Genomic DNA, 27,824 nt, shown 5'->3' with positions numbered 1-27,824 from the left:
AGCGCGGGGCTCACGGTGCGAGGATGATGCTGGGCGGCCGGTCCAGGAGACGGAGGCTTCCTCCCGCTGAGCAGCCCAGGCTCTGCCTCAGCCCCGGGCCAGCCTCCCACCAGCTCCCTGCTGCCGCGGGCCGGGGTCCATCGCGGGGGGGGGCCCATCCGCGTCCTTCCCCCAGCAGCATCCATGGGTCCGTGCCCCCGGCCGGCCCTGCCCGCGGCCCCCCCTTAGCGCCCCACGCTGATGTTGCACGTCTTGCAGCTGGGGTCCTTTTTGGCGTTGGCGGTGGAGAGGCTCATGAGCTGGTGGCCGCTGATCTCCCCCAGCACGCCGAGGCTGAGGTCCACCGGCTCGGTGTATATGAGCTCCAGGATGCTGTCCTGGGCATGGCGGAACACCAGCTCGCCCTCCTCCACGCAGCACGTCAGGAACTTGTTGGAGGAAATGTCCAGCTGGGGCAGGCGCTCCCTGCAGAAGAGATCCCCGGAGGAGCCCTTGGGCGCCAGGACCAGCACGACGTAGTGGTAGGCGGTGTACATGCAGTAGAAGTCCGCGAAGTAGAGGTTGGTGTTGGGGTTGAAGAGGCGCTGGGCTGGGATCTGGAAGCGGTAGCGGCCGTAGGGCGAGTCCTGGGGGGGCTGCCCGGTGTTGAACTCGGTGTTGCAGCTGAAGAAGATGCCGTGCAGCATCCCGCTGGTGGGGGAGCCGTGGCTGCCGCTGTTGTCCTTCAGCGACGGCTTCATCACGTTCCCGCAGTGCATCCTGTGCGCGGGGAGCGGGGGGGGGCACACACAGAGGTCAGGGATGCAGCCCCGGTTGGGAGCGGGTGGTGGGGGGTGGGGGGCAGATGGGAACGGGGGTACCTGACGTGCTGGAAATACTCCTTGTGCTGGTTGCGGTAGAAGACGGAGAAGCGCAGCATGCGCCCGGCGATCAGCTCCGCTTTCTCCTGCAGCTGGGCCAGATGCTCCTTGGCGTAGTCTGGGGATGGGGACATCGGGGTGAACCCACCCCCCCCTCCTCCGGCAGCCCATCCCGTCCCATCCCGTCCCATCCCATCCCATCCCGTCCCATCCCATCCCATCCCACCCCGCAGCTCCCGTTCCCCACACCTCCTGCTTCCCACTCATCAGCTGCCGCTCCAACCGGCCCCGGCTTGTGCAAGCTCCTGGCATCGCCCCCGTGCTCCCGGCTCCTGGATCCCAGCCCCGGGACCGCCTCCGCTCACCCCCGGTGCAGAACTCCACGGTCTCGCTCCAGCCGGACACCAGGTACTCGCCATCGCTCTGCTTCACGGCCGTCTGCACCGCCACGCTGTACTCGGTGCGGGGGCTCAGGAACCAGTGTCCCCGCACCGTCATGGGCAGCGGCACCGCCTTGGCCACCAGCTTGGTGGGGACATCCTGTGCGAAAGGGCTGAGGGTCAGGATTTCATCTCACACCCCCCCCTCCTTCCCATCCCTACCCCTTCCCAATCCCGAGTGCTGCTGGGGTGGGGACTCAGCTTCCCCCCAGCCAAGGGGGTGTCTTGGGGACCCCTGCTCCCAGCATCATCTCGTGGTGTCAAGAGGCCAGGGAGCATCACCGCAGTGCAGAGCTGTTTCTGTGGCAACGGCGGATGCTGAAGTCAGGAGACACAGGGGAAAAAAAAGGAATAATCCCCCCCCCCCATTCCCCCCCCTTTATTATCGGGGAGGAGGGAGGAAAAAAATAATGTTAAACATTAAATAGCATCACCCTGGCAACGGCGCTGCTAAAAGCGGCCCGAGCGAGTGACTCGCAGCCATGCGGAGGGGGAGCGTGAGCGGCTCCGCGGGGGCTCGGGGCCTTGGTGGCACCTCGGTCCCCATCCCGGTCCCCTCCACCGTGTCCCAAGGGAGGGTTTGACCCCAATTCGGCACTGGAGTGAGCGCAAACGCTGCTCCCCCCCTCCAAGCCCCATCTCCTCGCCCTAAACGGGACCCCCACGTCCCCCTCCCCGGCTCACCCGGTGCTTGAACTTGTTGGAGTTCTTGTTCTCCTTCTTGTTGAGGTCGATGAAGTAGTGGGTGACCCTCTCCAGGTCCCCCTTCTCCATGGCCCAGGAGATGCGGAAGGAGTCGCAGGTGATGTTGTTGATCTCGATGTTCTTGGGGGTGGAGAGCAGCTCCATGGCCGGGGGAGGTGCGGGGCTCCTGCGGGACACGCGGGGGTTGCTCTGGGGGTGCCGAACGCAACCGGGGGCGCCCGCAGCCCACGGCGGCAGCTGCCGCCCGCCCGCAGCCGGGGGCCCGCGGCAGAGCAGATGGCACCGGGGAGGGAACCGGCAGCCAGGAATAGGCAGCGGGGAGCCGGGAACGAGCCCGCCCGGGTGCCGCGGGGCCCCGGCTCGGAGCCAGCGCCTGGTTCGGGGTTTGCTCAACACCGGGCGGGGAAAGAAAAACAAGGGGAGAGGAGGGAGGGAGGGGAGCGGGGAGGGTGCGGGAGGAGAGCCCGGATCCGCCTCTGCCCCGGCCCGCGGCCGCTCCCTGCCTCAGTTTCCCCATGGCTGGGGCTGCGCTTCCCCCCCTACGCCATGGTGTGGGGGGGTGGCACCCAAGGGTGGGGGTTCCGTGGGTCCAGCGGTGGCACCGAGCTATGGGGTGCACACAGGAGGGTGCCCCCCGCTTCGCACCTCAACACAGGAGCCCGGCCATGCTGCAGCGGGCACCCATCGATGCCTGGCACCATGGGGCTGCCCCCCTGTACACCCGTGCCCATGGGCACCCACGGCCGGGGTGCCAACAGTCCGCAGCCCCCCCCGCGCCGCTGCACGGCATCACCACCATCACCACCATCATCACCATCACTGGTGCCAACACCGCTCAGCACCCACGGGCGCAGCCACCCCACGCTCCCAGGCACCCACAGCCCCCCCTCCCCAAAGCCTCCCCCAGTGCTCGGTACCCACCAAACCCCCCCAAGCTGGTGTCACCCCACACCAGCAGAAGGTCACCGCTCTGGGGACACTGGTGCCAACCCAATGCCCCATTTCCGTGCCTGGCAGCGGCCAAGCGGGCGCTCTGCGGGCACAGCGCGATGTGCCCGTGCCTCCGCATCTCCATCCACGCATCCCGCATCCCCATCCACGCACCCCGCATCCCCATCCATGCACCCCGCATCCCCATCCATGCACCCCGCATCCCCATCCATGCACCCCGCATCCCCATCCACGCACCCCGCATCCCCATCCGTGCACCCCGCGTCCCCCAAGCAACCCCTCCTCCGATTGCCGCTGGAAGCGCGCTCCCGAGCGGGCCCGTACCTGTCGGTGCCGGGGGGCTGCGGGGCCGCGGTGCGGTGCCGGTGGGGGGGGCAGCGCAGGGCAGGCACGGGGGGAGCGCGGCCGCGGTACCCGGCGGTGCCGCGGTGCTGCCTGCGGCTGCTGCGCCCGGGATCCTCCCCGGCAGCTCGGGAGCAGCGCGCACCCTCCAGAGGAGGGAGAGGGAATGAGACCGATGGGGGGGGTTGGGGGGGGCGAACCCCAACAGAGAGGCGAAGCCGGTGCCTGTGAGCGGCGGGGGGGGGGGCAGGACCGAGCCCGTTCGCCAATGGCTGCGAGCGGCGTCAGCGAGGGATGGAGGCAGCGGCTCCGCGCTGTGGGCGCATCCTGGGGGTGGGGGGGGCTGAGCCCATGGCACAGCCGGGACACCCCAAAGCACCCACAGTGGGGTGCAGGGCTATGGGGGTGCTGGAAGCCACCGGGACCCCCCACCCCGGGTGCGGGTTTGATGATGGGGGGGGATGCAGGGGCCGCCTGTGCGGCAGCACCAGGGTTTATGTGGGGGGGGAGCACCCCAAAACCTCGTTGCCCACCGGGTCCGTGGGTGTGTGGGGCAAGGCTGCAGGGGGTTAGGGGGTGTCCGCAGCCCGGCACCCCACGGGGTTCAAATGAAGAAGAGGTGACTCCAAACTCGTCCCCATTGTGTGTGTGTGCCCCCATTATGTGTGCACCCCCCCCATTGTGTGCGCGTGCCCCCATTGCACTGCGCCCCACGGCGCGGCTCTGCCCGCTACAAAGATGGCGCCGCCGCCGTCACATAGGCCAGCGCAGTGCCCAGCACAAAGATGGCGGATCACTGGCAGACACCGCTGCCCTTAATAAAGATGGCAGCGGCGGCGCCACAATGGAAACGCGCGTCGCGCGTCGCGCAGGCGCAGTACGGACGGGAGCCGGTGGCTGCCCGGGTCGGGTAAGGGGTGGCGTGGTGCGGGGTACGGGGGCATGCGGGGGGTGAGCCTCATGGGGGGGGGGCTCTGGGGGTGCGGGAGGATCGGAGGGGGGGGCTGAAGCCCCATGGGGTGAGGGATAGGAGCGGGCTTTGTTTGGGGGTACAGGGGCAGTGTCATGGCTATGGGATGGGCTCTGTTTGTGGGGCAGTGTCATGGCTATGGGATGGGCTCTGTTTGGAGGGGCAGTGTCATGGCTATGGGATGGGCTCTGTTTGGGGGGGGCAGGGGCAGGGCTATGGGATGGGCTCTGTTTGGGGGTGCTGGGTCATTGTCATGGCTATGGGATATTTTGGGGGTGCCCCTCTCCATCTCCCCCCCGCAGGCCGAGGATGGCGGAGGGGGGCTCTGGCGATGCAGGCTCCGGGGCCAGCCTGCGCCCGGGGCTGCCGGGGGCGCGGGGGCTGCTGGGGCGGCGGCCCGGGGCCCCCCCCGTCACCCCCGGGCGCCTGCCCTCCATCCGCTCCCGAGACCTCACCCTGGGCGGCGTCAAGAAGGTGAGAACCGGGGGGGGGGGAACCCAAAGGGTCCCTGCGGGTGATGGGGACCGCGATGGGGGCGATGCGGAGCGGGGCCGGGGTGGTTTCTGCTCTGCCCCGTGCCCTGCAGTGATCGCTCCCTGCTCTCACCGCAGAAAACCTTCACCCCCAACATCATCAGCAGGAAGATCAAGGAGGAGTAAGTGCCCCGTAACCGGCTGCTGCCATGGGGAGGATGGATGGAGCAGGGCCCTGCGGCCATCGGGGTGCTGACCCCCCCCCCCCATGCTCTGCAGGCCCAGGGAGGAAACCTCGGTCAAGAAGGAGAAGAAGGAGCGGGAGCGGCAGCGCGATGGGCAGGGCCGGGGCCGGGGCCGGCCTGCGGTCATCCAGTCCCACTCCATCTTCGAGCAGGGGCCCGCTGAAATGATGAAGAAGAAAGGTAAAGGAGCTGCTCCTCTTCCTCTGGGGGGGTCCTGCCCCGCTCAGGGCTCACCCTGGCGCTGGGTCCGGTCCCCAGCAGGCTCCTGGGACAAGACCGTGGATGTGTCGGACTTTGGCCCTTCCCACATCATCAACATCAAGAAGGAGAAGAGGGAGACGGACGAGGAGACGAAGCAGATCCTGCGGATGCTGCAGAAGGATGATGTGAGTGGGGCCGGGGCGGGGGGGTGCTGGTGGCAGTGGGGCAGCGCTGAGCATCCCTGCTCCATCCCGCAGTTCCTGGATGACCCAGGCCTGAAGAACGACATCCGGAACAAGCCGGTGCAGCTGCCCCTGGCGCACTCGGGCTGGCTCTTCAAGGAGGAGTCGGGGGAGCAGGAGGATGCTGAGCCCTGGCTGCCCGGCCCCAAGGAGGAGAAGATGGAGCTGGACCCATCGGCGGTGAAGGGTGAGCTGGGGGGGACTGGGGGTGTTGGTTCTGGTGAGTGCCTGAGCTGCATCCCCATCCCTGGCAGTCTCAAGGGGCTTGGAGCACCCTGCTCCAATGGAAGGTCCCTGCTCATGGAGCTTGAAGCCAGCCCATTGCAGGGCTCTATGGACACAGAGGGGTGCGGGGTGCCCCCCTTTGTTTCCCCTCACCCCCCCCCTTTCCCTGTGCAGTGAAGGAGGAGCCGTGCGATGAGGCCCCCCCCCGGCCCGCACCCAGCAGGGCCCCCCCCGGCTTCCCCCGGGACGTGCCGGTGTCGGAGCTGCTGCAGCGCCTGCGGCTCTCGGCCCAGGAGGAGCTGCTGTTCCTGCAGCTCCCGGACACGCTGCCGGGGCAGCCCCCCAGCCACGACACCAAACCCGCCCGCCCCGACCCGCACGGCGAGGACGCAGCGGCGCTGCTGGGCAAGCAGGACAAGAGCCAGGTAGGGGCTGATGGAGGGAGGGAGGGAGGCCATGGAGCAGCTCTGCCATGGAGCCAGGCTGGGGCAGCCTGGAGAAGGGAAGGCTCCTGAAGGGGAGCCCTTAGAGCAGCTCCAGTGCCTGGAGGGGCTGCAGGAACCTGGAGAGGGGCTTGGGACAAGGGGAGCGCTGGGATGAGGACCCCGTCCCGTGTCCCCGCAGGAGCTGAGGCAGGCAGAGAACACGTGCACCCTGAGCGACCTCCCCGAGGGACAAGTGGGGAAGCTGCTGGTCCGCAAGTCGGGGAAGGTGCAGCTGGTGCTGGGCAAAGTGACCCTGGACGTGACCATGGGCACCCCCTGCTCCTTCCTGCAGGTACGAGGTGTGGGGCTGAGCCCCATGGGGACCGGGCCGGGTGATGCTGGTGATGCTCTTTGCAGCGCATCCCAGTGAGGGCAGCAGGGAAGGACCCTGCTGTTGGCAGCAGGGCGCAGGGGCCCCAGGGGGTGCTCCCCCCCCTGCCCCAGTGCCTGAGGGGTTTCCCATGGGCTTGGGCTGCTCATGGCTGGTTCTCGCCGGGCCCAGGAGCTGGTGTCGGTGGGCATCGGGGACGGCCGCACCGGGGAGATGATGGTCCTGGGCCACGTCAAGCACAAGCTCGTTTGCTCCCCGGACTTCGAGGCGCTGCTCGAGCACCGGCACCGGTAGCACCGGGAGAGCTGGGGGGGGGGGCATGGGGCTCCCGTTGGAGCCGCTGCAGCCCCTGGTCCCCCCCCTGCGGCTCCGGGGGTGCAGGACCCTGCTGCGCCCCTGCCTGCACCTGGGGACAGTGTGGAATAAACCCCTGTCTTGGCCCATTTCCGGCTGTTCTGTCTCATCCTGTCCATGGGGGTCAGAGCCTGCGCTGCTTCCTCGCCCTGGGGAGCAGGGGGGGGTCCAGCATCCCCCAAGGGGGGTGTCACGGAGCTGAATCCCCCCTGGAGGCCCCCCAGGCACCTCCGATGGGCAGGGAGTGGGAATGGGGCTGCCCTCTGTCCCCTGCTGTTGCCTCCCCCGATCCCAATTCACCCTTCCCTATCCTATTGCACCACCACAACCCCATTTCCTTATCCCAAACCTCAATTTATTTACCTCCTATCTCAATATATCTCCCAAATCTCAGGTTTTTTACCCCAAATCCCAGTATACCTCCCAAATCTCCACTTTTTTACCCCAAATCCCAATATACCTCCCAAATCTCCACTTTTTTACCCCAAATCCCAATATACCCCAAACCACAGTTTATTTACCTCTTAAATTAAAATTCGCTTCCCCAAATCCCTATTTATTAACTCCCAATCCCAACATCCCCCCCCAATCCCGCTCTATCCCCAATCCCATTTGCCCGCTCGCCGCTCCTTGACCCCGCCCCCTTTAAGCCCCGCCCCTCCTGGCGCTGTCCGCGGTGCTGGGCGGGGGAAGGGGCGGGGCACCCGGTGGGCGGGGCCGCGCCTGCGCACTGCTTTCCCGCCAGCGTGGTCGCGGCGACGGAACTCGAGGGGCGCGCCATGGAGCGGCCGCGGTTCCCCCTCGGGCCCGGTCCCTCGGCCCCGGGCAGGCTGCGGGGCCTGGTGGGCCGAGCTCAGCGCCTGCCGCCGCCCGGGCCCGCCGAGCTGCCGCTGTGCGCGCTGCTGCGGGGGCTGAGCCTGGAGCCCCACGGCGGGGCCCGCGGGGGGCCGGGCCCGAGGCCTCCCTCCGTTGAGAGCCCGGTGCAGGCCCCGCCGCGGCCCGGCCCCGAGCCCTGTGGTGATCACGTGACAGCGGCGCTGCCGGCGCGCGGGCGGTGAGTCCCGCAGGTCGGGCCCGGTGCGCGGTGATGGGCGCTGAGTGCGAGGGGGGCACTGAGGGGAACGGGGCTGGAGCAGGGCCTGGAGCACAGGGGTGATGGGGAAGGGCTGAGGGACCGGGGGGGGGGGTCAGATGGAGAAGAGAAGGCTCAGGGGGGACCTGATGGCTCCCTCCAAGTGCCTGACAGGAGGATGGAGCCAGGAGGGGCTGGGCTCTGTGTGCACCCAGGGGGCTGTGGGGGGGCTGGGGTCCTGGGGTGCAGGCTGAGCTCTGTGTGCACCCAGGGTGCTGTGTGGGGGGGGCTGGGTCCGGGTGCAGGCTGAGCTCTGTGTGCACCCAGGGTGCTGTGGGGGGCTGGGGTCCTGGGGTGCAGGCTGAGCTCTGTGTGCACCCAGGGTGCTGTGGGGGGGCTGGGGTCCGGGTGCAGGCTGAGCTCTGTGTGCACCCAGGGTGCTGTGGGGGGGGTTGGGGTCCGGGTGCAGGCTGAGCTCTGTGTGCACCCAGGGTGCTGTGGGGGGGGCTGGGGTCCTGGGGTGCAGGCTGAGCTCTGTGTGCACCCAGGGTGCTGTGGGGGCTGGGTCCGGGTGCAGGCTGAGCTCTGTGTGCACCCAGGGTGCTGGGGGCTGGGTTCTGGGGAGCAGGCTGAGCTCTGTGTGCACCCAGGGTGCTGGGGGTGGGGGGGCTGGGTCCGGGTGCAGGCTGAGCTCTGTGTGCACCCAGGGTGCTGTGGGGGGGGCTGGGGTCCTGGGGTGCAGGCTGAGCTCTGTGTGCACCCAGGGTGCTGTGGGGGGGGGCTGGGGTCCCGGGGTGCAGGCTGAGCTCTGTGTGCACCCAGGGTGCTGGGGGGGGGCAGAGGGGATGCGCTGCCCGCCCCCCCCGGCAGAGGAGCCCCCGCGCCGCCCCAAGGGGTGCCCAGCGCCGCTGCTGCGCCCACCCTGAGCCCATCGGCACCCCAGGGCCTCCCTGCGGTCCCGGCCGGCACCAGCAGAGCGTAAGTGAAGCATTGGCAGGGTCCGGGGGGTGTGGGCAGCACCGGGCTCACGCTGCCTCTCCCCATCCCCAAGGGGGCCGGGGGCGAAGGCGGCACCGAAGGGCACAGCCCTGGCTCTGGGGCTGAACTCGGTGAGCATCCAGTGCCAGAACGAAGCCGTGTTCCAGTACCACGTCACCTTCAGGTACCGGCGCTGCACGGAGCGGCAGTGGGCTCTGGGCGCTGTGGGGTCCGGAGCGGGGTTTGGGGTGCAGGGCGAGCAGGCGCTGGCTCCCCGCAGCCCCGAGGTGGAGTGCAGGAGCGTGCGCTTGGCCATGCTGAAGGAGCACCGCGCCGTGCTGGGGGACGTGATGGCCTTCGATGGCGTCATCCTCTTCCTGCCCATCCAGCTCCTGCAGGTGAGCGCCGCGCACCCCACGCTGGGCCTGCAGCCCGTGTGTGGGATGGGGAGCACCTGGAGCACCCACATCACCCTTCCTGCCTGCAGCTCCTCACCCTGAAGGTGCAGAGGAGGAGCGACGGGGAGGAGGTCACCATCAGCATCCAGCTCACCAAGGTCCTGGAGCCCAGCTCCGATCTCTGCATCCCCTTTTACAACGTGGTGTTCCGCAGGTGAGCGATGCCCCGCACCCTCCTCCTCCTCCTCCCCATCCCCACCAAGCCTGGGCCCGTCCCGCTTTGCCTCGCCAGGGTGATGAGGATCTTGGACATGCAGCTGGTGGGGAGGAACTTCTTTGAGCCCACGCAGGCCACCACGTTACAGCAGTACAGGTGGGTACCAGGCACCTCCTCTGGGATGGGGCCATCCCTGTGCCCCATAGCAGCGGGCTGGGGGGGTGACCTCCGAGCTCAGCTTTAACCCAGGCGCTGTTGGGCATCTTGTGCTGGGGTGCAGGCTGCAGGTTTGGCCGGGGTACGCCGTCAGCATCCGGAAGAAGGACGGGGGCCTCTTCCTCTTGGTGGATTCCATCCATAAAGTGGTCTGGAGCGAGTCCGTGCTGCAGTTCATGTGAGAGGAGGGGGGAGCCCAGAGGAGCTTTGGGATGGGGGGGGTTCCCTGCAGCTGTGGGGCTGGCTCATGGAGCACAGGCACAGTGATGGTGGCACCGTGGGGCAGCAGGGGTTCGATGTGGGGCTGGCTCATGGACCGCAGGCACAGTGATGGTGGCACCGTGGGGCAGCAGGGGTTCAATGTGGGGCTGGCTCATGGACCACAGGCACAGTGATGGTGGCACCGTGGGGCAGCAGGGGTTCAATGTGGGGCTGGCTCATGGACCACAGGCACAGTGATGGTGGCACCGTGGGGCAGCAGGGGTTCGATGTGGGGCTGGCTCATGGAGCACAGGCACAGTGATGGTGGCACCGTGGGGCAGCAGGGGTTCGATGTGGGGCTGGCTCATGGACCACAGGCACAGTGATGGTGGCACCGTGGGGCAGCAGGGGTTCGATGTGGGGCTGGCTCATGGCGAGGCAGTGGTGACAGTGGCACCGTGGGGCAGCAGGGGTTCAATGTGGGGCTGCCATGGCCCTGGAGCATCCCCCCAGCCCCTCCTGCCCCCAGGCACAGCGTCTACAAGCAGAGGCCGGGCAGCTTCCAGGAGGAGTGCGTGAAGCAGCTGGTGGGCAGCGTGGTCATCACCCGCTACAACAACCGCACCTACCGCCTGGACGACATCGACTGGAGCAAGACCCCCCAGGACACCTTCACCATGGCCAGCGGAGAGGCCCTCACCTTCCTCACCTACTACAGGTAGGGCCGGATGGGGCGTCCATCGGGGGCAGCACCGGTGCGGGAGGAAGGGCCTGGGGAGCCCCGGATGCGGGAGCATCTCTCCCGGTGCTGCTTTTCCAGCAAAACCTATGGGATCACCATCAAGGAGCTGGAGCAGCCGCTGCTGGTCCATAGGCCGAAGGAGAAGCTGACTCCGCAGGGGAAGGTGAGGCAGGGACGGGGACCTGGAGCCCCGTGGTGCTTTCCTGGCTCCTCCAGCCCCTGCCCTGCCCATGGGGCGCTGAGCGCCGGTCCCATCCCCGCAGCGCTGCTTGGACTTGGTGCTGCTGGTGCCGGAGCTCACCTTCCTGACCGGCATTCCTGACATGAGGAAGGAGAGCCGGATGCTGAAGGTCAGAGCGTGCCGGGGGCTGGATGCGGTCCCTCCCAACCGAGCCCAGCGTGGGGCTCGGTGCCATGGGTGCTCCGGGGCTGTTCCTGCTGCAGGACGTGACGGGGGCGATGCTGCAGAGCCCGCAGCAGCACTACCTGCGCCTCAGCAGCCTCCTGCACCGCGTCCGCTGCAGCGCCGAGGCCTCGCGGGAGCTGCAGCGCTGGGGGCTGCGCCTCGGCCCCGACATCCACAGGGTGAGGGCCCCGGGGTGCCCCTCGGCAGCGGTGCGGCGGCGGCGGCAGCGCGGCAGCACCACGGCCTCCTCCTCCCTTAGACCCAGGGCCGGGTGCTGCCCATGGAGAGGATCAACCTGCGCCAGGGCTCCTTCACCCCCTGCGAGGACCGGAGCTGGGCCAAGGCGGTCGTCAGGGAAGCCTCCATCTCGGCGGTGAGCGCCTGCTGCAGCCACGGCTCCATCGCTGCCGGCTGGGCCTGGTGCTCCCCCATTGCCATCCCGGAGCTCCTTGCAGCCAGATCCCTTCCCTTGTTCGTGCTGGTGCTGCGCTGCAGCCCGGATGCCTGCCTGCGTGCCCATCGCCTCCTGGTGCATCTGGAGGCTGCAGGAACGGGATGCTGGGCTCCTTTGGGGATGCTTCCCTCTCCCATGACCCTGGGAGCCGCTGGCCCAGCCCCGCAGCCCTAACCCTAACCCTAACCCTAACCCAGCCCATCCTGCCCCTGCCTCCCCTGCCCTTAGATCTCCATGAATTACTGGCTCCTGGTGTACCCCAAGCGCCTGCAGCACCTGGCCAAGGACCTGGTGGCCGCCATGGAGAGCGCATGCGGCCCCCTTGGGATGCACATGAACCAGCCTGCACTGGTGGAGCTCAAGGACGACCGCATCGAGAGCTACGCCAGGGGCATCCGCAGCATGCTGAGCAGTGAGGTGGGTGCAGCGCCCTGACGGGGGGGGATGCAGCTGGGTGCTGGGGTTGGGGGGGGCACCCCAATTCCCGCTCCGGTTCCCCGCAGGAGAAGGTGCAGATCCTGCTGTGCATCATCTCGGGCGGCCGCGAGGATCTGTATGCGGCCGTCAAGAAGCTGTGCTGCGTGCAGTGCCCCGTGCCCTCCCAGGTACACGGGGGTTCCGGGGCTGGGGCTGGGGCGGCCCCGGTGCTTCCAGCCTGGCTTTTCCCTGTTCCCCCCCGTTCCCAGGTGATCAACGCGCAGACGCTGAGCGGGCACCCGGGGAAGCTGCGCAGCGTGGTGCAGAAAGTGCTGCTGCAGATGAACTGCAAGCTGGGGGGAGAGCTCTGGGGGGTCGACATCCCCCTGGTAAGGCAAAACCCGCTGGGAACGGGGCCTTGGCACCGGCTTCCCATTGGGACAGGGCACGGAGCTGGGGGCTCCGTCCTGGCTGCAGCGGGAGGGATCCGGGCTGGGAACCGTCTGGGTTATCCCTGATGCCTCCTTCCTCTGTCCCCATGGCAGAAGCAGCTGATGGTCATCGGCATGGATGTGTACCACAACCACAGCAAAGGGGTGCGCTCCGTCATCGGCTTCGTGGCCAGCATGAACCAGTGCGTGAGGCCGCTCGCTCCCAGTCCACCCTGGGGTCACGGGGAGGGTCCCGCACTGGGGTAACCGGGAATGGGGCAGAGCTGTCCTGACGCTGGTGCTGCTGCGCCGCAGCGTCCTCACCAGGTGGTATTCCAGGGTGGTTTTCCAGATGCCGCAGCAGGAGATCGCCGACAGCCTCCGGCTCTGCCTGGCCGATGCCCTCCAGCACTTCCATGAGGTGAGGCCGAGCCGGGGCTCCGGGCTCGGGGCTGGCACCGGAACCTCCCCGCGTCCCCACTGCGAGCCCCAGGGAGCCGCTGCCCTGTTGGGAATGAGGGAACCTCCCCCGGGATCCCAGGGGAAGAGCCAGGTCCCTGCGGGAGGAAAGCGCCTTGTGGGGGGGGGCAGGATCTTCCCTTGGGATCCTTCCCTTCCCAGTGCAGGTGTGGGACAAACAGCCTGGAAAACTGGGAGAGGGGCTTGGGACAAGGGCCTGTAGGGCCAGGCCAAGGGGAATGGCTTGAACCTGCCCGAGGGGAGACTGAGCTGAGCTCTTAGGCAGAAGCTCTTCCCTGTGAGGGTGCTGAGGCGCTGGCACAGGGTGCCCAGAGAAGCTGTGGCTGCCCCATCCCTGGCAGTGCTCAAGGCCAGGTTGGACACAGGGGTTGGAGCAAGCTGCTCCAGTGGAAGGGGTCCCTGCCATTGGAACTGGAGGAGCTTTCAGGTCCCCTCAAGCCCAGCGCAGGCTGGGTTCCATGGGAAGGGGCAGGTTTGTGGTCCCCAGGCGCATCCGGTGCTTCCATGGAGCCGCAGGTGATGAATTCCCAGCTCCTCACCAGGGCCTGGTCCCCCCCATGCCTGGCACCGGTTGGGGGGGCCCCAAGCCGCGGTCGCTGTGCTCCTGCCGGCAGATGAACCACTGCCTGCCGCGGAAGATCGTGCTGTTCCGGGACGGCGTTGCCGACAGCCAGCTGGACACGGTGCTGCGCTACGAGATCCCGCAGCTCCACAGGTGCCTGGAGACCTTCGAGAGCTACGCGCCGGGGCTGCTGGTGCTCGTGGTGCAGAAGCAGCACAGCACCAACCTGTACGTGCCGGCGGGAGAGCAGCTCGCGGCGCCTCCGCCGGGCACCGTCCTTGACCACACCATCACCAGCTCCCAGTGGTGAGTGCCGAAGACCCTTCCATAGGGTGGGCTGTGGTGGGAGGCAGTTCCACCATGGGCACGGACCCGTTGCACTGGATGCATCCAACGCAGCCCCGAGCGCCGCCAGGGATGGGGCAGCCGCAGCCCCCCCGTGCATCCCCTTCCCTTGCTGCAGGCAGGAGTTCTTCTTGCTGGCGCATCACTCGCAGCAGGGCTGCAGCATCCCCACGCGTTACATCTGCCTGCTCAACACGGCCAACCTCAGCCCCGAGCACGTACAGAGGTAGGGACCGGCTCCCTGCATCCTCCCCTCGGCTGCACCCTGTGTGTGCCCGCACCCCCTGTGTGTGCCCGCACCCCTGTGTGTGCCCGCACCCCTGTGTGTGCCCGCACCCCTGTGTGTGCCCGCACCCCCTGTGTGTGCCCGCACCCCTGTGTGTGCCTGCACCCCCTGTGTGTGCCCGCACCCCTGTGTGTGCCCGCACCCCTGTGTGTGCCCGCACCCCTGTGTGTGCCCGCACCCCTGTGTGTGCCCGCACCCCCCCCTGTGTGTGCCCGCATCCCCTGTGTGTGCCCGCATCCCCTGTGTGTGCCCGCACCCCTGTGTGTGCCCGCACCCCTGTGTGTGCCTGCACCCCCTGTGTGTGCCCGCATCCCCTGTGTGTGCCCGCACCCCTGTGTGTGCCCGCATCCCCTGTGTGTGCCTGCACCCCTGTGTGTGCCCGCATCCCCTGTGTGTGCCCGCATCCCCTGTGTGTGCCCGCATCCCCTGTGTGTGTGGTGGGGGGGGGGGGCGCCCGCACCCCTGTGTGCGCCCGCACCCCTGTGTGCGCCCGCACCCCTGTGTGCGCCCGCACCCCCTGTGTGCGCCCGCATCCCCTGTGTGCGCCCGCATCCCCTGTGTGCGCCCGCACCCCTGTGTGTGCCCGCATCCCCTGTGTGTGCCCGCATCCCTGCGGCTCTGGCATCACCGCATCCCCTGTGTGCGCCCGCACCCCTGTGTGTGCCCGCACCCCTGTGTGTGCCTACATCCCCTGTGTGTGCCCGCACCCCTGCGGCTCTGGCATCACCGCCTCCCTCGCCGCACCCAGGCTCACCTTCAAGCTCTGCCACCTCTACTGGAACTGGCCGGGCACGGTCCGCGTCCCCGCGCCCTGCCGCTACGCGCACAAGCTGGCTTTCCTGTCGGGACACGTCCTGCACCGGGAGCCCAGCGCCCTGCTCGCTCACAAGCTCTTCTTCCTGTGAGCCCCCAGCGCCGCTGCCCCCCTGCCCCTGCTCTGGTTTCGTTCTGCTCCCGGTTCCTTGCCTTGGGTTCTGTTGGTTCAGGGATGCTCGAACCGGGCTCCAATCCATGGGGTGGAACCATCCCGAGGGACCGCATCCCTGCTGCCCCATGGGTGTGAGCCCCGGGGCTCCCCCTGGTTCCTTGCCTTGGGTTCTGTTGGTTCAGGGATGCTCGAACCGGGCTCCAATCCATGGGGTGGAACCATCCCGAGGGACCGCATCCCTGCTGCCCCATGGGTGTGAGCCCCGGGGCTCCCCCTGGTTCCTTGCCTTGGGTTCTGTTGGTTCAGGGATGCTCGAACCGGGCCGGGCTCCAATCCATGGGGTGGAACCAGCCCCTGACCGCATCCCTGCTGCCCCATGGGTGTGAGCCCCAGGGATCCCCCTGGTTCCTTGCCTTGGGTTCTGTTGGTTTCAGGGATGCTCGAACCGGGCTCCAATCCATGGGGTGGAACCATCCCGAGGGACCGCATCCCTGCTGCCCCATGGGTGTGAGCCCCAGGGATCCCCCTGGTTCCTTGCCTTGGGTTCTGTTGGTTTCAGGGATGCTCAAACCGGACTCCTGGGGCTCCATGGGGTGAAACCATCCCGAGGGACCGCATCCCTGCTCCCCCATGGGTGCGAGCCCCAGGGCTCCCCCTGGTTCCTCGCCTTGCCCTGGGCTCCGCTCCCAGTTCCAGTTCTCCTTTGCCTCTCCAGCCCCGGCTCCCGCTGGCACCGGCCCGGGGGAGTCGCTGCTGTCCCAAGGGGGAGCCGATCCCGTGCTCTCTGCGCTGGCGCGGGGCCCGTTCCCAAGGGAAAACCTCCCTGGGGTCCGAGGCTGCCGCAGGCGCTCCCCTCCCTTGGGGTTTGCCTTCACCCCCCCCGTGTGCAGCAGGGGCAGGACCCGGTTCCTGCCCCCCTCTGCCGCGGTTTCAGTTCACTGCAATAAAGGCGTTGCTGGCACCGGGGTCTGGGGGCTCACGGGGACCCCCGGCCGCTCTCTTTGGGGCTGGGGGGCACAGGGAAGACGGCGCTGCAGGGACCGGGGCCCAGGTTAATCATTGACCATCGCCCGTCGCCCTTTATCTGCCGGCCCCATGGACTTTGGCTGCGCTCACCCTGCCCCGGTGCAGGGGGGGCAGTGTGGGGCTGGGGGGGGGCAGTGTGGGGCCGGGGGGGGGACAGTGTGGGGCTGGGGGGGGGGGCAGTGCCCCCAGAGGTGTCGGGGGTTCCGTGGATGCCCTGGACCACCCCAGAGGGACCTGAGGGATGCTCTGTGCCCCCCAGGATGCCTGGGGGTGGCTGCTGCTGTCCTGGACCCAGGGGGAAGGCTCCATGGGGCGATCCATGCCGCGAGGGGCTCTGTAGGGTCCATGGGGTGCTCCATGGTGTGCCCTATGGGGTGCTCTGTAGGGTCTGTGGTGTGCTCTATGGGGTGCCCTATGGGGTGTTCTGTGGGGTCCCTAGAGTGCTCTATGGTGTCTGTGGGGTGGTATATGGGGTGCTCCATGGAGTCTATGGGATGCTCTATGGGATGCTCTATGGGGTGCTCCATGGGTCTCCCGTTCCCAATCGCGCCCCCGGCGCCGGGCGCTGCGCAGCGATGCAGCGGGAGGGGGCGTGGCTTGCGCGGGCGCTGGCCAATGGGAACGCTCCCCGTGCCGCCGGCCGAGCGTGCGCCCTGCGCGGCCTCGACCCAACGGAGCGGAGCGGAGCGGGACGGAGGGAGGGAGGTAGGGAAAGGGACGGGAACGGGATGGGATGGGATGGGACCGGGATGGGAACGGGATGGGAATGGGATGGGAGCGGGATGGGAGCGGGATGGGAGCGGGGGGCGGCGGGGATCCGGCTGCGGGGACGGACGCCGCGGGGTGGGCGGCGGGGAACGGAGCGGGAGCGGGCCCGGAGCCCCGGGATGGAGACGGGGATGGGGGAAGGATGCGGGAAGGATGCGGGGAGCGGCTGAGGGGCCTGGGGCCGGTCTGTGGGGTCTGGGCAGCAGCTCTGGGGCTCGCTTTGGGGTCTGGGGCCGGGTGAGGGTGAAGGTGCAGGCAGCGGGGGGGATGTGGGGCCGGGAACGCAGCTTATGGGGCAGGGGAGCACGGGCGCAGGGCCTGGAGCCACGGGTGCAAGCGCTAGGAGCGGGTTTGGGGCTGGGGAGCGGGGGCCCCAGTTTGTGTCGGGGGGGAGCGGAGTTTATGGGGGGGGTGGTTGGGGTGGGGCGCAGTTTATGGGGTTGGGGGAGCGCAGTTTATGGGGTTAGGGAGCGCAGTTTATGGGGTTAAGGGAGCGCAGTTTATGGGGTTAAGGGAGCGCAGTTTATGGGGTTAGGGAGCGCAGTTTATGGGGTTAAGGGAGCGCAGTTTATGGGGTTAAGGGAGCGCAGTTTATGGGGTGGGGGGAGCAGTTTATGGGGTTAAGGGAGCGCAGTTTATGGGGTTAAGGGAGCGCAGTTTATGGGGTTGGGGGAGCGCAGTTTATGGGGTTAAGGGAGCGCAGTTTATGGGGTTAAGGGAGCGCAGTTTATGGGGTTAAGGGAGCACAGTTTATGGGGTGGGGGGAGCAGTTTATGGGGTTAAGGGAGCGCAGTTTATGGGGTTAAGGGAGCGCAGTTTATGGGGTTGGGGGAGCGCAGTTTATGGGGTTAAGGGAGCGCAGTTTATGGGGTTAAGGGAGCGCAGTTTATGGGGTTAAGGGAGCGCAGTTTATGGGGTGGGGGGAGCTCAGTTTATGGGGTGAGGGGAGCGCAGTTTATGGGGCAGGGAGCGCAGTTTGTGGGGTAGGGGGAGCAGTTTATGGGGTGAACCCAGTTTGTTGCGAGGGAGCCCCCGTTTGCGCGCCCAGGACCCGTCCGTGGGGCTCGGCACCGCTCTGGGGCCCGTTAGGGGCCGGGGCAGCGCGGATCGATGGGCGCCGGGAAGTGACCCCTCGGGATGCGGGAAGGGGAAGGGCCTCGGGGTGGAGCGGGGCGGGGATGGGCGCGGGGCTGCTCCGCTGGGATGCTCCGGTTGGAGCGGGTGCGGAGCGGGAGGGAGGATGCGGGGATGGGGGTGAGCGGGCACCGACCCCGTTCCGGGATGGGGCGGCCCCAGGAGGCGCCTTTGGCACCGTGGGCTCCGCGCCAGCCCCCGCGAGTGCCCCAGCCCCGGCAGGGCTCAAGGCCGGGGGGAGCGCGGGGCTCGGGGCTTTGGGCTCCGTTCTCCGGGCCCGCTCCGTGCCCCGCGGAGGGGATCGGGGGGGAGGAGGCGGCGGGGGCCGCGGGTACCGGGACCGGACCGGACCGGAGGGGTTAAAGCCCGGCAGGAGGCGGCCGGAGCCCGCAGGAATGCGGGGTCCTGGAAGGGGAGCGGGGCCCGGCCGGGTCCTGGCAGCTCCGGGTTATCCGGTTACTGCGGCGCCGGGCGGGGACGCGCGGGTGCAGCCGGGTCCCGCAGCTCCGTCCCTTGCATCGATCCCCGCGCGGCTCCTTGCGGCTGCCGGGGTTAAAGTGCGGGGCTATGGAGGAGCCGCCCTGCGGGCGCACGGGGCACAGCGGGGACCTCACGGGCGCTGGAGCGGCCGCGGCCGCTGTGAGTGCGGCCCCCATGGAGCGGGGCTGCGGCCGGGGTGCGGGGTCCCTGCGTGGGGATCGCTCCGCAGGGACCCCGAGGGGCTGCGGGGCTGGGGAGCCCCGGCCGGGGAGAGGGGAGCTGAGATTGGATCCGGGTGCAGGAGGAGCACGGGGGAGAAGGTGCTGGGGGTGGGTGCGCCGGGCCCTGCATGAGGCTGGTGTGGGGCAGGGACCTGCTGTCATTATGGACCTATAGGGCAGGGACCGGCTGTCATTATGGAGCTATAGGGCAGGGACCTGCTGTCATTATGGACCTATAGGGCAGGGATCTGACATCGGATGGAGCTGTAGAGCAGTGACCTGCCACTGGATGGGGCCGTGGGGCAGGGACCTGCTGTCATTATGGAACTGTGGGGCAGGGACCTGCTGTCATTATGGAGCTATAGGGCAGGGATCTGACATCGGATGGAGCTGTAGGGCAGTGACCTGCCACTGGATGGGGCCGTGGGGCAGGGATCTGCTGTCATTATGGAGCTGTGGGGCAGGGATCTGCCATCGGATAGGGCTGTGGGGCAGGAGCCGGGGGCTGTGGGGCAGAGGAGCCGGGGGCTGTGGGGCAGGAGCCGGGGGCTGTGGGGCAGGAGCCGGGGGCTGTGGGGCAGGGGGGGGTGTGGGGGGGGGGGGTGTGGGGGGGGGGGGGTGTGGGGGGGGGGGGTGTGGGGGGGGGGGTGTGGGGGGGGGGGGTGTGGGGGGGGGGGGGTGTGGGGGGGGGGGGGTGTGGGGGGGGGTGTGGGGGGGGGGGGTGTGGGGGGGGGGGGTGTGGGGGGGGGGGGTGTGGGGGGGGGGGTGTGGGGGGGGGGGGGTGTGGGGGGGTGGGGGTGGGGGGGGGGGTTGTGGGGGGGGGGGGGTGTGGGGGGGGGGGTGTGGGGCAGGGAGCTGGCTCTGTGGGGTAGGAGCTGGGGGCTGTGGGGCAGGAGCCGGGGGCTGTGGGGCAGGAGCCGGGGGCTGTGGAGCTGTGGGGCAGGGAGCCGGGGGCTGTGGGGCAGGAGCCGGGGCTGTGGGGCAGGGAGCTGGCTCTGTGGGGTAGGAGCCGGGGGCTGTGGGGCAGGAGCCGGGGCTGTGGGGACACCAGCGCTCACCGCAGTTTGTGCCTTCTCTTGCAGCGCCCCCGCGATGCCCCGCGCCGGGCGCTGGTGCCGGCTGCTGCTGGCGCTGCTCTGGCTCCTGCCCTGCCCGGGCCGGGCCGACCCCGGGCTCTCGGCGGGCTCCTTCCTGCGGGACCTGCTCCAGCGGCACGGGGAGAGCGGGGCCCTGAGCCTGGCGCAGCTCCAGGCGCTCCTCACCCGCCTCGACGTGGGCCGGGGGCCCGGCAACGCCTCGGTGCCGCGGGGGAACCTGACCCGGGTGAGCACAGGGTTGCGGCATGCATGGGGCTCCCGTGGGGCTGCACCGGGCTCAGCCCGGCCCCTCCGGGCTCACCCCGGTCCCCCCCTACCCCCGCAGTGCCTCAGCTCCGCCGAGCTCTTTGCCCTTCACAACCTGAGCGCGGGCTCGGCCGTGGGGCCCCGCGAGCTCCAGGGGCTCTGCCCCGCGATCCTGCAGCAGTTGGAGAGCGGCGCCTGCGCCACCGGGACTGGAACCGGGACCGGGACTGGGATCGGGATCGGGACTGGGACTGGGACCGGTGCCACCGAGGGCGAGCAGGCGGAGGAGAGCAGGCCCAGCGCAGCTGAAGGTAAGGAGGGGTTCAGGGCACATCCGCGGCCCCATTGGGTTCCCTCTGCGCGGATCCGGGCCCAGTGGCACCGGACGAGCTGCATGGACGGGGAGGGGGGATCCGGTGCCTGCGGTGTGGGATCGGGCCCGGCGCTGCCGGCCCCATGCCCTGGGGCTCTCCCCGGTGGCTCCGTTCCCCTGCCCTGAGCAGTGCCCGTGACCGCCCCCCCCGGCCCCCGGTAACGTGGCCCCGGTCTCTTGTCGTTCCGCAGCGTGGGGCTTCGGCTTCCTCAGCGTGTCCATGATTAACGTGGCCGCTCTGCTCGGCGCCCTCCTCGTGCCCTGTACCGGGAAGCCCGTTTTCCGCCGCGTGCTCCCGTTTCTCGTGGCGCTCTCCATCGGCTCGCTGCTCTCTAACGCGCTCTTCCAGCTCATCCCAGAGGTGCGCCCGCGGCCCCGCCATGCCCACCGCTCACCCTCAGGGTCAGGCTCAGGCTCAGGATCAGGCTCAGGCTCAGGCTCAGGCTCAGGCTCAGGCTCAGGCCCAGGCCCAGCCTCAGGCCCAGGCTCAGGCTCAGGCTCAGGCTCAGGATCAGGCTCAGGCTCAGGCTCAGGCTCAGGCTCAGGTTCAGGCTCAGGCCCAGACTCAGGCCCAGGCTCAGGCTCAGGCTCAGGCTCAGGCCCAGGCTCAGGCTCAGGCTCAGGCCCAGGCTCAGGCTCAGGCTCAGGCCCAGGCTCAGGCCCAGGCTCAGGCTCAGGCTCAGACCCAGGCTCAGGCCCAGGCTCAGACCCAGGCTCAGGCCCAGGCTCAGGCTCAGGCTCAGGCTCAGGCCCAGGCTCAGGCTCAGGCTCAGGCTCAGGCTCAGGCTCAGTGGTGGTGGGTGACCCAGGCTCAGACCCAGGCTCAGGCTCAGGCTCAGGCTTAGGCCCAGGCTCAGGCTCAGGCCCAGGCTCAGGCTCAGACCCAGGCTCAGGCTCAGGCTCAGGTTCAGTCTTAGGCTCAGGCTGCTCCGGGGCTCCGCAGGCTCCTCCCGCCCCTCCGAGCACCAGGAAACCCCCAGGATCCAGGGGTGTTTGCAATGGGGGGACCCCTGCAGCTGCTCTGGGGCCCCCCTTCAGGAGCCTCCTCTTGCCGCCAGCCTGGCCCCGGGGCAGAGCTGCTCTGGTCCCTGCAGCATCCCTGTGGCTCCACTGCAGCAGCTCCAGGGCCCCCCTTCAGGAGCCTCCTCTTGCCCCCAGCCTGGCCCCGGGGCAGAGCTGCTCCGGTCCCTGCAGCATCCCCCTGGCTCCACTGCAGCAGCTCCAGGGCCCCCCTTCAGGAGCCTCCTCTTGCCCCCAGCCTGGCCCCGGGGCAGAGCTGCTCCGGTCCCTGCAGCATCCCCATGGCTCCACTGCAGCAGCTCCAGGGCCCCCCTTCAGGAGCCTCCTCTTGCCCCCAGCCTGGCCCCGGGACAGAGCTGCTCCGGTCCCTGCAGCATCCCCATGGCTCCACTGCAGCAGCTCCAGGGCCGGGGCAGGACCCAACCCCCATGGGCTGCGGCTGCACCACAGCTCAATGAGAGCCCCACAGGGCCCCATGGGCTGCGGCTGCTGCAGGGCTCAATGAGAGCCCCGCAGGGATGCGCTCAGCTCCATTGCAGGCACCGCTGTGAGAGCGCAGGGAGCAGCCGCGTCCCCATCACCAGCGCCTTTCCCATTGCCTCCCCTTTACCCCTCTCTGCTTTCCGATGCCCCCCGTGCGGTTTCCTGGTGCTCCCATGGGCCGCTGGACACCGCAGTGATTCTGTTGTAATTGCGCACTCCTGGAGCTGAATCAAAGCCCTGGACCCCGCAAACCCTGGGGGCTCCCCCTGCTCCCGGTCCAGGAGGCTTCACGGGGCCCTGACATGGATCCAATCCCTTGAACCCTGTCCTTAGGGTGCCTGCCCCCATTGGGCACCGCGCACCCGGATCCATGGGGATTGCCCAGGCTCCCGCTCGGCTCCAGAACTGCTCCATGGGTCTGGCCCCGGCCACGCTCCAGCCTGGGGGTGCTGCGGGAGCAGGATGGAGCGTGCGGGGCGCGGGGGGCACCGGGGGCGCTGGAGCGGCCGCCCCCATCCCGCGGGGGCTCGGCAGCAGCCCCGGAGCTCGGCCCCGCTCCGCTCCCGGTCCCCCCGCCGCAATGAAGCCCAATCACTAACCAATGTCCTCTTCTCTCCTCCCCCTGCCCCACATCCCCCCTCCCTGCCCCTGTCCCCGCTGCTCCCCGGGGGGTTTGGCCCTGCCGCAGTCTGGGGGTTCGGGTTGCTCTGCGTCACCGTCATCTCCCTCTGCTCGCTGGTGGGAGCCAGCGTCGTGCCCTTCATGAGGAAGACCTTTTACAAGCGGCTGCTCCTCTACTTCATAGCTCTGGCGATTGGAACTCTCTACTCCAACGCCCTCTTCCAGCTCATCCCCGAGGTAGGCTGAGGGCCCTCTCCCGGCTCTTGGGGCTCTCTCCCTGTCGGAGGGAGCCCGCAGCGAGGTACGGAGCCTGGGAGCCCCTGGGAGGGCACTGGAGCTGCTGCTGCGCCCCTCTGGGGACCGGAGTCACCTCTGGGCTGCCCCGAGGCCTTGCCTGCGCTTGGCAGCTCCCTCCTGTGTGCATCCCCTGCATCCCCCCTGTGTGCATCACCTGCATCCCTGCTGTGTGCATCCCCTGCATCCCCGCTGTGTGCATCCCCTGCATCCCCGCTGTGTGCATCACCTGCATCCCTGCTCTGTGCATCCCCTGCATCCCTGCTGCGCGCATCCCCTGCATCCCTGCTGTGTGCATCCCCTGCATCCCCACTGTGTGCATCACCTGCATCCCCGCTGTGTGCATCCCCTGCATCCCCGCTGTGTGCATCACCTGCATCCCTGCTCTGTGCATCCCCTGCATCCCTGCTGCGCGCATCCCCTGCATCCCTGCTGTGTGCATCCCCTGCATCCCCACTGTGTGCATCACCTGCATCCCCGCTGTGTGCATCCCCTGCATCCCCGCTGTGTGCATCCCCTGCATCCCCGCTGTGTGCATCACCTGCATCCCTGCTGTGTGCATCCCCTGCATCCCCGCTGTGTGCATCACCTGCATCCCTGCTGTGTGCATCACCTGCATCCCCGCTGTGTGCATCACCTGCATCCCCGCTGTGTGCATCCCCTGCATCCCCGCTGTGTGCATCCCCTGCATCCCCGCTGTGTGCATCACCTGCATCCCCGCTGTTGTGTGCATCACCTGCATCCCTGCTGTGTGCATCCCCTGCATCCCTGCTGTGTGCATCACCTGCATCCCTGCTGTGTGCATCCCCTGCATCCCCGCTGTGTGCATCCCCTGCATCCCCGCTGTGTGCATCACCTGCATCCCCGCTGTGTGCATCCCCTGCATCCCCGCTGTGTGCATCCCCTGCATCCCCGCTGTGTGCATCACCTGCATCCCCGCTGTGTGCATCACCTGCATCCCTGCTGTGTGCATCACCTGCATCCCCGCTGCTGTGTGCATCACCTGCATCCCCGGGGCCCAGGGGAGCAAGGGAGATGGAAGGGGCACAAAGGCCCCTTCACAAAGGGAGCTTGTCCACTGCTGGGGGGGGTCAGGGCCTGGCAGGGCTGCCCCGAGGCCCTGGGGCTGGGGCTCAGAGCTGTCCCCGTCCCCGCAGGCGTTCGGGTTCAACCCGCAGGAGGATCATTACGTGTCCAAGTCGGCCGTGGTGTTCGGGGGCTTCTACCTCTTCTTCTTCACCGAGAAGGTGCTGAAGATGCTGCTGAAGCAGAAGGACCAGGTGAGGCCGGGCAGGGCCCGGAGGAGCGCGGCTGGGGGGGGCACACGCGGCTGACGTCCATTGCCCCCCCTTGTCCCCCAGCACCACCATGGGCACAGCCACTACGGCCCCGAGGCTCTGCCCTCCAGGAAGGACCAGGAGGAGGGGGTGATGGAGAAGCTGCAGAACGGGGACCTGGACCACATGATCCCCCCTGCAGGCAGTGAGCGGGAGGGCAGGAGCCCCCCCGGCGATGAGAAGCTTGGGGGGGGCTCCCTCTCAGTCCAGGTGCGTGGGGCTGGGGGCAGAGCGTGGGGAGGGAGCAGGGCTGGACCCCGACGCACACGGCAGCGATGGGGCTGGGAGGGAGCTGGTGCAGCTGAGGGCATCCCCATGGCAAAGGGATGGGGGTGGCTCCGGGTGTGGGTGCTGAGCCCCGGGTGCTGTTCACTGGGTGCTGGGTGCTGTGCACTGGGTGCTGAGCACTGGGTGCTGTGCACTGGGTGCTGTGCGCTGGGTGCTGAGCACTGGGTGCTGTGCACTGGGTGCTGAGCGCTGGGTGCTGAGCGCTGGGTGCTGAGCGCTGGGTGCTGTGCACTGGATGCAGTGCATTGGGTGCTGACCCCTGGGTGCTGATGCCCGGGTGCTGTGCATTGGGTGCTGAGCCCCGGGTGCTGAGCACTGGGTGCTGAGTGCTGGGTGTTGAGCACTGGGTGCTGTGCACTGGGTGCTGAGTGCTGGGTGTTGAGCACTGGGTGCTGTGCACTGGGTGCTGAGCGCTGGGTGCTGTGCACTGGGTGCTGATGCCCGGGTGCTGTGTGCTGCAGGACCTGCAGGCCTCGCAGAGCCCCTGCTCCTGGCTGAAGGAGGTTCGCTACTCGGACATCGGGACCCTGGCCTGGATGATCACCCTCAGCGACGGGCTCCACAACTTCATCGACGGCCTGGCCATCGGCGCCTCCTTCACCGTGTCCGTGTTCCAGGGCGTCAGCACCTCCGTGGCCATCCTGTGCGAGGAGTTCCCGCACGAGCTGGGTGCGTGCGCCTGCACCGGGAGCCTCCCTGCGGCTGCCGGGGCTCAGGGACCAGGGCTGGGGTGGGCTCCATGGATGGGGCTCCCCTGGACCAGGGCTGGGATGGGCTCCATGGATGGAGCTCCACTGGACCAGGGCTGGGATGGGCTCCATGGATGGAGCTCCACTGGACCAGGGCTGGGATGGGCTCCATGGATGGGGCTCCCTGGACCAGGGGCTGGGATGGGCTCCGTGGATGGAGCTGCCCTGGACCAGGGCTGGGATGGGCTCCGTGGATGGAGCTGCCCTGGACCAGGGCTGGGATGGGCTCCATGGATGGAGCTCCCCTGGACCAGGGCTGGGATGGGCTCCATGGATGGAGCTCCCTGGACCAGGGCTGGGATGGGCTCCATGGATGGAGCTCCCCTGGACCAGGGCTGGGATGGGCTCCATGGATGGGGCTCCCTGGGGCCAGGGCTGGGATGGGCTCCATGGATGGAGCTGCCCTGGACCAGGGCTGGGATGGGCTCCATGGATGGGGCTCCCTGGACCAGGGGCTGGGATGGGCTCCATGGATGGGGCTCCCCTGGACCAGGGGCTGGGATGGGCTCCATGGCTGGGGCTCCCCTGGACCAGGGCTGGGATGGGCTCCATGGCTGGGGCTCCCCTGGACCAGGGCTGGATGGGCTCCATGGATGGGGCTCCCTGGACCAGGGGCTGGGATGGGCTCCATGGATGGGGCTCCCTGGACCAGGGGCTGGATGGGCTCCATGGATGGGGCTCCCTGGACCAGGGGCTGGGATGGGCTCCATGGCTGGGGCTCCCTGGACCAGGGCTGGATGGGCTCCATGGCTGGGGCTCCCACTGAGCCCGCACTGCTCCCGCAGGGGACTTTGTGATCCTGCTCAACGCGGGCATGAGCATCCGCCAGGCGCTCTTCTTCAACTTCCTCTCGGCCTGCTGCTGCTACGCGGGGCTGGCCTGCGGCATCCTGGCCGGCAGCCACTTCTCGCCCAACTGGATCTTCGCCCTGGCGGGGGGGATGTTCCTCTACATCGCCCTGGCCGACATGGTGAGTGCTGGGACATGGTGAGTGCAGGGACATGGTGAGTGCTGGGACATGGTGAGTGCTGGGACATGGTGAGTGCAGGGACATGGTGAGTGCAGGGACATGGTGAGTGCGGGGGGGGGCTGGCAGTGCTGATGCTGCCTGCACCGGGCTCTGCTGTCCCCCAGTACATCCCAGTCTGTGCCATTCCCAGCACATCCCAGTCTCTGCCATCCCCAGTACATCCCAGTCTCTGTCATCCCCCAGCACATCCCAGTCTGTGCCATCCCCCAGTACATCCCAGTCTCTGCATTCCCAGTACATCCCAGTCTGTACCATCCCCCAGTACATCCCAGTCTGTACCATCCCCAGTACATCCCAGTCTGTACCATTCCCAGTACACCCCAGTCTGTACCATTCCCAGTACACCCCAGTCTGTGCCATCCCCCAGTACATCCCAGTCTGTGCCATCCCCAGCACATCCCAGTCTCTACATTCCCAGTACATCCTAGTCTGTACCATCCCCAGTACATCCCAGTCTGTACCATCCCCAGTACACCCCAGTCTCTACATTCCCAGTACACCCCAGTCTCTACATTCCCAGTACACCCCAGTCTCTACATTCCCAGTACATCCCAGTCTCTGCATTCCCAGTACACCCCAGTCTCTACATTCCCAGTACATCCTAGTCTCTACATTCCCAGTACACCCCAGTCTCTACATTCCCAGTACACCCCAGTCTGTACCATTCCCAGTACACCCCAGTCTCTGCATCCCTCCCTCCCGCCCGCAGTTCCCGGAGATGAACGAGGTGAGCCGGGAGGACGAGCACGGCGGGAGCGCGCTCATCACCTTCGCCATCCAGAACGCGGGGCTGCTCACGGGCTTCGCCATCATGGTGCTGCTCACCGTGTACTCCGGCCACATCCGCATCGGGTAGCGCCGGCGCCGCGCAGCCCTGCCCCGCCCCGTGGAGCCCGGCCTGGGGTGGTTTGGGGGGGACGGGTATTGGGGGGGGTTTCCTTTCCCTTCCCTGTGCGGGCACCGGCATCACCACGGGAGAGGCAGCGCTGCCCACGGGCTTCCATGGGCTCGGGTTCGGTTTGAGGCTGGGGGAGCCTCGGCCCCTCTCCCACAGGACTGAACTGGCCGGAGGACTCCTCCCAGTGCCGCGTCCCCGCTCTCCTCGCACCTCCTGGGCAGCGGAGCCGCGCTGCTCCCCTCGGAGCACTGCGATGGGATGGGATGGGGGCTCCCCTTGACCCCGCTGCCACAGCGCCTGGTGCAGGCGGTGCTGAGGGAGAGGCTGCGGCAGCCTTCGAGCCTCGTCCCTGCTGCCTTGAAGTGTGTCTGGAGCCGCACCTGGATCCGCTCCCGTTGTGCCCCGGCTCTCATGGGACAGGCACGGCCGCGCCGGGCTGCAGCGGGGGGCACGGACTGAGCCGGAGCCGGAGCCGGCTCCCACCCCCGGCGCCTCCCAGCGCTGCTGCTGGGCTGGTTCCCAGGTTCACCGCGTGAACGGATCCGTTCTCACATGGATAACACCGGGTCCCCTGCGGGCCTGCACCCCAGGAGCTGCGCCAGGGAGGGAGGGGAGCTCCCGATGGCTTCGTCCCCGTGGCACCGGGGAGCTCCTGGCTTTGTCCTGGTTACGGAGCTCAGCGCCAAGGAGCATCCCTCAGTGCAGGGGTGCCCACGGGGGGGGCCGGGCTCCGCTCCATCCCCGCGGTGCCTCCTGTGGCTATGGATGCGCATCCGGGATCCCTGCCCCAGCATCCCCAGGC

The 27,824-nt window shown here is 68.5% G+C and overlaps 5 protein-coding genes across 6 annotated transcripts in view; 3 read left to right on the top strand and 2 right to left on the bottom strand.

Annotated features, from left to right (window-relative positions):
• Nucleotides 1-20,149, bottom strand: part of REEP4 (receptor accessory protein 4) — a 58,531-nt gene extending 38,382 nt beyond the window's left edge. The window contains exon 1 of the mRNA XM_061349792.1: nt 20,140-20,149. The gene's annotated coding sequence lies outside the window, so the exon portion shown is untranslated. The remainder of the gene's footprint in view (nt 1-20,139) is intronic.
• On the bottom strand, nt 149-3,470 carry PHYHIP (phytanoyl-CoA 2-hydroxylase interacting protein). The gene is made up of 5 exons (XM_061349789.1): nt 3,281-3,470; nt 1,985-2,171; nt 1,226-1,400; nt 861-978; nt 149-759 (listed from the first exon to the last, which is right to left on the bottom strand). The coding sequence occupies exons 2-5, from the start codon at nt 2,147-2,149 to the stop codon at nt 225-227; spliced, it is 993 nt and encodes a 330-aa protein (XP_061205773.1). The 5' UTR covers nt 2,150-2,171; nt 3,281-3,470; the 3' UTR covers nt 149-224.
• Nucleotides 4,538-6,780, top strand: POLR3D (RNA polymerase III subunit D). 2 transcript variants are annotated; one of them, XM_061349788.1, is made up of 8 exons: nt 4,538-4,742; nt 4,880-4,923; nt 5,021-5,166; nt 5,248-5,372; nt 5,445-5,616; nt 5,829-6,079; nt 6,279-6,431; nt 6,642-6,780. In XM_061349788.1, the coding sequence occupies exons 1-8, from the start codon at nt 4,578-4,580 to the stop codon at nt 6,762-6,764; spliced, it is 1,179 nt and encodes a 392-aa protein (XP_061205772.1). In that variant the 5' UTR covers nt 4,538-4,577; the 3' UTR covers nt 6,765-6,780. The 2 variants fall into 2 exon arrangements, with proteins under 2 accessions (XP_061205772.1, XP_061205771.1); XM_061349787.1 differs by having other exon boundaries at nt 5,245-5,372.
• PIWIL2 (piwi like RNA-mediated gene silencing 2) lies at nt 7,604-14,942 on the top strand. The gene is made up of 19 exons (XM_061349632.1): nt 7,604-7,878; nt 8,948-9,058; nt 9,155-9,272; nt 9,362-9,486; nt 9,565-9,645; nt 9,770-9,883; nt 10,436-10,624; nt 10,727-10,811; nt 10,912-10,998; nt 11,093-11,233; nt 11,314-11,427; nt 11,737-11,925; nt 12,012-12,113; nt 12,195-12,314; nt 12,471-12,559; nt 12,672-12,777; nt 13,451-13,704; nt 13,862-13,969; nt 14,778-14,942. Exons 1-19 carry the CDS (start codon nt 7,604-7,606, stop codon nt 14,932-14,934), a joined length of 2,565 nt encoding a protein of 854 aa, XP_061205616.1. The 3' UTR covers nt 14,935-14,942.
• SLC39A14 (solute carrier family 39 member 14) lies at nt 19,678-26,999 on the top strand. Its single transcript, XM_061349794.1, has 8 exons — nt 19,678-19,909; nt 20,009-20,240; nt 22,494-22,663; nt 23,878-24,000; nt 24,082-24,267; nt 24,807-25,014; nt 25,880-26,064; nt 26,834-26,999. The coding sequence occupies exons 1-8, from the start codon at nt 19,679-19,681 to the stop codon at nt 26,978-26,980; spliced, it is 1,482 nt and encodes a 493-aa protein (XP_061205778.1). The 5' UTR covers nt 19,678; the 3' UTR covers nt 26,981-26,999.
• The last annotated feature ends 825 nt before the right edge of the window (nt 27,000-27,824 follow it).

Source organism: Neopsephotus bourkii, unplaced genomic scaffold (genome assembly GCF_033783945.1).
Source record: "Neopsephotus bourkii isolate Nb327-2 ecotype Australia unplaced genomic scaffold, CSIRO-AGI_Nbou_v1 NB_457, whole genome shotgun sequence".
NCBI classification, from domain to species: Eukaryota; Metazoa; Chordata; class Aves; order Psittaciformes; family Psittacidae; genus Neopsephotus; species Neopsephotus bourkii.
This window is presented reverse-complemented; position numbering and strand designations above follow the sequence as displayed.